The sequence below is a fragment of the Trichosurus vulpecula genome, chromosome 5 (assembly GCF_011100635.1).
Source record: "Trichosurus vulpecula isolate mTriVul1 chromosome 5, mTriVul1.pri, whole genome shotgun sequence".
Lineage (NCBI taxonomy): Eukaryota > Metazoa > Chordata > Mammalia > Diprotodontia > Phalangeridae > Trichosurus > Trichosurus vulpecula.
In genome coordinates this window covers 72265146-72272022 of record NC_050577.1, presented here as the reverse complement: position 1 = coordinate 72272022, position 6877 = coordinate 72265146, and the positions used below count along the sequence as shown (strand labels likewise).

The 6877-nt window shown below is 48.2% G+C and overlaps 1 protein-coding gene across 4 annotated transcripts in view; it reads left to right on the top strand.

The window, feature by feature from the left end:
* The first annotated feature begins 3061 nt into the window (after positions 1–3061).
* The window catches only part of NRP1 (neuropilin 1), a 183467-nt gene continuing 179651 nt past the window's right edge, over positions 3062–6877 (top strand). For 3 of the 4 annotated variants that reach the window (XM_036759564.1, XM_036759563.1, XM_036759561.1), the window contains exon 1: positions 3092–3685. In XM_036759564.1, the coding sequence (XP_036615459.1) occupies positions 3616–3685 (70 nt within the window). In that variant the 5' untranslated portion in view covers positions 3092–3615. Of the gene's footprint in view, positions 3686–6877 lie in introns of all 4 variants that reach the window. The other variant, XM_036759560.1, reaches the window with a different exon arrangement.

Genomic DNA, 6877 nt, shown 5'->3' with positions numbered 1-6877 from the left:
AAAATTACTCAATCCCTCAAGGGTCTCTCCCTTATTCTCTTATGGACGTCAATCTCTCCTCACTCCACCTGTGCTCCCCTCCCCACCCCTTTCTGGAACTTGTACAAATCTCTGATTGGCTTTTTACGTCACTACTGGTGGTGTCAGAAAAGAGGTAATAAGCAAGTATAATTTACTCTGAATCAACCCCCATGCAGGCGTATGGGGAAATCAAGGCTAGGCTAGAACAAAAGCCAATAGCTTGGTCGGTTAAAACCAGGCAAATCGTGGCAGGATTTAAGGGTTGGGCATAGGGGTAATAATAGGACTTGGAAATCAGGGTTTATCCGTATTACAGAACTTATTCCTTTTTTTTTAAGGCAGTTGAAGAAAGGAGTTGGCAGGTGCCCATAGTTGTGAGAAGGGAAAGCAAACAGTTTACTTTGAATCCATCAAACACTTCTGCCAGGGGGGTTCTTGGGGGTGGGGTGGCATAGGAGGACATCTCAAATCTGATAATTTGGGGGATGATAGGAAAACAGTACTCAGCAAGGAAAGAGAACTAGTGCTTTCCTAAAAACAGACAAAAGCGGGGCGGCAAGGTTATCCTTTGCGTGCCCCCTTGACTCTGCCTTGAAAGAGGCGGACTCGAGGGACGAACACCGGCTGAGCACAGACGGAGCTGACTCCGGATGTCCCCAGGACAATCCAATCTCCCATCCCTCCAATCGGCCCATTTGTCAACCTGCCTGAACCCTTGGCTTGTTTTTCCTATCTCTGCCTCTGAGTGGGCGGTGGGAAGGGGGAGGGGGGCGTGCTGAAGTTCGAGCAGACCCTGAGACCTTTGTGTTTCTGGCTGGCTCCATGTAGATCAGGAGCTGGGTTGGAGTTACTAGGCTGGCTGGAGAGGAGAGGAGGAAAGGAGGAAGAAAGATGTGGAGACAGAAGGATGGGAAAGAACGCCAGCCTGGGGTTCAGTGAGGGAACCTTTCCCGCTTTTCGGTCAGGGCAAGGCTCCGTTATGCCTTGTTACAAAAAGGCTATCAGACATCCCATCCTCGCCCCACTAGCGCCCGCACCCTAGCCAGTCTAGCTTCCCTAGCAGCGCCTCCAGCGGCCTGCTTTGGGGAGGCGGGAGTAGGGGCGGATCTAAGGGCTGTAGATGGGCAAGGAGGCGTTCCAGGGGGCAGGGTTGGTCGGGGTCTCAGGTAAGGAGATTGGGTGAGAGGTCCTCAGCAGGCGGTGCATGGGGAAAGGCTCCGGGGGAAAGGGAGAGAGCAGGCAGTTTGGGTGAGTGCTTTGGGCTGGGCTTGAAACTGACGCACCAGTCCACCCTCTAGCCCCCCAGGAGATAGGCAAATAGCGGGAGGACCCAGCCCTGAGAGTACTTCTCTGAGCTCCACTATTTTGGGATTTGAAACCAACGCCCCTAGTAGTGCCCGCGGAGGAGACGTGTGATTTCCCACTTGCTCTCTGTACTCGCTGGTTGTGCGGCCAGAATCCCGAGCTCCTTGTCTAGTCTCCGTTTCCAGTTCTCTGTAAATTGCCCTTGACAGATCTCCCTCTCGCGTGCCAAGTCGGAATAAGTCCCGATTTCGGGGTGTGTCAATAAGCGCCAAACACTGGGGAAATGCCGTGACCTCACGGTTTCCAAAACATCCTCCTTCCGTGGGTATCCGCGGGGCAACCGTCTACCTAGAGTGCTTGATCCCTTGGTCTCTGCCTTTTTATTCCATGTGAAATGTTTTATTTACTCTGGTGTACTGACGATCTTCAATAGCGGCTGTCTGTGAAATGAGCTAGGAAGAATCCTAGGGTGAGGGAACCAGGGGCCAGTCAGCTGCTGGTGTGAACACCTCTCCCAAGAGGAATGAGAGTTGGGCGGGGGCGGGAGAAGGGGGGGGCTAAGCTATAGGATTAGCCCCTACATGTGCCTTGCCTGTTGCTGGAAGGGTGCAGCGAACGCCCAGTAGAGGTGGACAAAGGTTCCTCCTCTCCTTCCCCCTGGGAATCTAGGGACACAGTAGGCTTGGTGCCTTTAAAATAGGAACGGAGCAGCACCTGGGCTTATAATCAGTATGAACGGGTGGGGCTGGGCAACAGTTATTTCTCGTCTTGGATCCAGATCCCCTTACTGTCCTTTCCCCTCCACCCCTGGACTACAGGGCACCCGGGACTGGTGAACAATGGAGCGGGTGGGCAGCGCCCCGGGCACCGAGTCATACAGGTTGGGTTACCCCCGAAGCTGCTTGCCCAGACGCCCTGCCCCGGGTTGTCTCTTGAGGCAGATGGGCATCTTACGCTTAATCGATTTCACTTGGCTTTAAGTGGAACTGGCTGCCATCCCCCACCCTGTCTTTGCGGGTGGGGAAGGCGCAGTCCACCTCTCCTCCAGCAGACACTGGAGCTCCTGAGACCACTATGAGGGCTGGAGAGGTCAGGGAGGCAGGGGTGGGGGCTGGGACAGCTGCGCCTCTTCTGGGTTGGGTGCAGACAAACCCCGCTCTTCCTTCAGCAGTGGCAGCGGCGGCAACAGCAACAGCAGTAGCAGGCGACTTGTGAGTTGCAAGAACAAGCTGCCGCCTCTCGGGCGTTTCGCACTCCTCTCCTCCAGGATTCGGAGTCACTCTCTCTCTGCTGCGCCGCCGCCGCTACACTGGACTCGTTTCCCGGGTCCCTTCAACCCCGGAGCTAGCAGCATCCTACAGGCAGGTCACACGGAGGCCCTGCCTTGCTTCGCTCGCTGTGCCCTTCTTTTTTTCACTGCCCAAGGAGAGACTGCCTACTAGTTGGCACTGAGACCCATTGCCCCTGGCGCCCTCCTTCCACACATATACCTCCTACGCTTAGAGAGCCCTAGCTGGGATTCGGAGACAGACTGACGGAGAAAAACACTGAGGGAAACTTATTCTGCTCCCTGCCTCTTGTCAGGCGATTACAGGCGAGCTTATCGGGGAAAGAGGGAGGGAGAAAGGGAGGAAAAGGGGAGAGGAGGGGAGGGGAGGGGAGGAGAAGACGGAAGGAGAGAGGGAGGGGAAAAAGAGGCGGGTGTGCAGTTTGTGAAACTCCTCTCTGTCTCGGCTCATCTTTTCAATTGCTTGCTTCTCTCCTTCCCGCAGACACCCCCCGGACCTCCCCTGGGCGCGATCTCATCAGTTTCCAGGGGGTCAAGGAAAAAAAAAAAGACACGGGATTTTCCCCCCTCTTCTTCTTTCGTTTTCGGAATTTGCCTTTAGGCTATCCGTGTCTCCCTTCTCTCTCCCTGCAACACCGAGACCTCCTCCACCCACTCGCACGTTTGGATTTTTTTTTTTTCTGAAATGGCCCGGGCAGCGGCTCTTGGAAGAGGAACAAGTGTGGGAAAAGAGAGAGGAAACCGGAGCTAAATGACAGGATGCAGGCGACTTGAGACACAAAAAGAGAAGCATTTCTCCCGGATCAAGGCACTGTTCCGCTGCTGCTTGCTTTTCTCCAAGTCAGCCTGAAGGATTTTCAAGCTGCGGGAGGATTTGGGGCTGTCCGGGGGAGTTTTTTTCCCCCCTTTCCCTTTTGCCCTCCCCCTTCTATTTGTCTCCTTAGCCCCCTCCCCCGGTCTTTTTTCTCTGCCCGCGGCTTTCTGCGACCTGGTTGAGGAGAATGGATTGGGGGCTGCTTGTCCTGCACTGCGCCGCGCTCACGGTCGCCCTAGCCAGCGCGGTTCGGAACGGTAAGTGACAGCAGGCGGCCAAAGAAGCGCGTCTGACAGCCGCACGCACGCCGCTGGGCCCCGGGTTGGAGGGCGCAGGAGCCCCGGGTGGGCGCTGCTCCGAGTGGGGAGTCGCTTGCGCCTTCTAGCTGGGTGGGCACCTCGCCACAGCTGCTCGAGACGCAGGCACTCACTAGTCTTCTTGTGGCCTAAAGGAAACTTTTTTTTTTGGAGGGTTAGTGGAGGAGATGTTAAACGTTTTACATCAAGAGGATTTCGGAACATGTGTGTGAGTGTATGTGTAAGTGTGAGTGTGTGTGTGTGTGTGTTTCCTCTCTTTCTCACAAAGCAAAACTGCCTACCTTACCAGATCAGCGCACCAATTATCGTAATAATGCTTCCTCCCGAAGGCAATTAGATGAGAATCCCTTTCAAAATTTTGATGGCTGCTGAAAGTTAATGAATGCTTTAAAGAGAAAACTTCCCAGCCCTCTTAGTATCCCAAATATCCAGAAGCCTCTGGCATGTGTCTGCAGGTATTGGTGTGGGATGTGTGTTTTTCCGAGTGCTCCTAGTCATCTGTCCCCTAATCCTGTCAAGAAAGTCTGGAGTTTGAATGAAAGTTACATAGTGTCAATAAAGGAATTTGATATATACAGTATAGGAGACCAGCCTATCTGAAAATCCCTACTGTTCGGTTTGGTTTTGAAATCTCTTCGGGTTAAGTAAATGACAGAATGTGTGGGCTATAAACAGGACCAAGTAACATAAATAATGTTTTTGAATGTGATCTGGCTGTAGGATTGTTTGCCTCCCACTTTAAAATAAGTGAAGGCTGGGATGTGAAAATCTCTTTTCAGTTAAGCCTTCAGCAATTATTATTAACTAATTATCAAATATTTGCTTTTGCCTGACTTGGATTTCAATCAAAGTAATTAGAAGAAAAGAACATCCACTACTTATTGTGGTATATTGTTTTAATAAGAGACCACAAGTGGAGTGTTTTATACTAAGAGGAATTTAAATCAGGGTTTTATGATGGAAGTTAATCTCTCTAATATGTTTTCAGGAGGCTGTGTGATTTAAGCAATAGATTCCCCCCTGCAACCACCAGTGTTCTCACAAATATGCTAGGAAAGCAAAAATGTGTGAATGTTAATTTGTGACTTATTAATGAACTCCAGTTGGTGGTATCTTTCTGAACTCTCATAGCAAGGGCATGGGAGTGGGGTGAGATAATCCCCCCTTCCATTTGAATGAGTTCAACTGACCAGTCCTAGGAAATCAAAAGCTTCCCCCCACCCCTTCATGGCAGACTTAGTATGTATGGCAAGAGAAGTGCACGATAGTGGATTTGAAATCAAATGCAAAAGGTTGTAGAAAATTATGTAGCAACTACGATGTCGTATTTCTTCAAATGCTTAGCAGGAATAATGGGGACTGGTAAAGAAACAGAGATACAGTCGCTCAATCAGAGTTTGAAAAAAAGCTCCAGAAAGCAGTGGAGTCACCAAGGCCATCCTCTTTAACTTATCAGAGCTCCTAAAGCCACATCCACCTCCTCCCAAATGCCAGTGCCTGCTAAATTAATTCATTAACCTTATTTAGGACTAATGGTCCTGAGTCATTAGAAATTGCTCTTTCTTAATCAACTGTTAGAGAGATTTAACAGAGCCAGGGAGTCTAGCAGTCCCGTTATCTTATTATACTGTCACTTTCTCAGAAGTCACAGATTAAAGAGCATTGGTGGTACTGAGCCCACCTAATCGTCTTCTGAAGGGACTCTTGTCAAGTGACTAGGAGCGGAGCTGTTTTATTTCACTCTTTTAACAGAGGCCAGACTCTGCCATGTTGTTTGCACAGAGCTGGAGGAGACTTAATGACACGGGGTCACTTTCCAAGTTCTCTGCAAATTTAGAATAATGCAAGACTCTCAGTAGAATCACATAACAGAGTCCAATATGATCATTAGCCGAGATGTTGAACTCTAGTCGCAACATCACTTGGTCTTGGCAAGCACAAGGCTTTTAAAAGCCAAAAAAAAAGAGGAGAAACCAACATAAATCTACTCTAGTCCAAAAAACATGGTTAGAAACATCTAGTGATTGAGAAAACAATAGAATTTATATTGTCTTCTTTCTCTCTAATTTATGGGAAATGATTTCTGTAATGCATGTAGCTTTATGCATTTTTGATGCGCATTTCATCTTTCATTTCCATTTGACCTGGTTTTCCTGTAATAAAATTCTGTACATTTATAAATTCATGCTGAGAGCAAAGAATGCCATTCTCTTTCCACAGGGAATGTATTAGATGCCATATTCAAATCTATATATACCATTACTGAAAAGTTGTGATTGATAGGCTTATATATTTCACTGGTGTCATACCTGTTCCTCTTCCATAGTTTATGCACAGATTTTTTTTTATTGCTAAAAATTAAGCATCAGTAAATGTGGCAGCCTTTCAAGCTGAAGCTCTCCAGTATGAAATCCATCATAAAAAGTGACAATGAAAATCAACGCTGAACAATAAAGCAGCCTCAGAGACTGGTTTATTTAGCTCTTGGCGATCAAGCCAACATTTGGCTTTTGGAAATGATGAGTCTCGAAACCATTAAGCCCACCTTTCCCAGGATGTTAGGCTGTGGCTTACCATATGGGACACCTATACTTCCTGACATTGACTGTCCAACAGTTAGGTAATTAGAAATAAAGCTGTGTGATTATTTATTTTTCTTTCTGCACCATTACTTTGATCTAGTCTCCAGGCCTGAGCAACTTTACTCAGAGAAATAATACAGAATTATTTCTGGTTCACTAAAAACACTTTGTTCTTTGCTCAGTCTGTGTTTCAAGAACAGAGATAGCTTGGAAGTACTGAGATTTATGAACTGATAAAACAAAAGAAGGTTTGGCTTAAAGCAAGGTCTATGAAGACAGTCCCCAATGACCAATGACACAGACCAGGCTTATCATCAAAAAGCAACACAGGGGGTCAAACTGCATCTCTTAGTCACCTTCCACTTAGAACTTGTTACTTAATAAGATTATACTTCTTGGAGATAATTAGGTCTAACAGAAGCCCCCTAGGGACCATGTTAACATCAATTGAGGGGATTTAATGTTTTTAATGCTGGAAGATCTTTTTCTTGGGAGAGAACTTTGAAAAAAAATTCCCCTTTGGAGTACCAACGGTGTTTTCAAAGGAAGC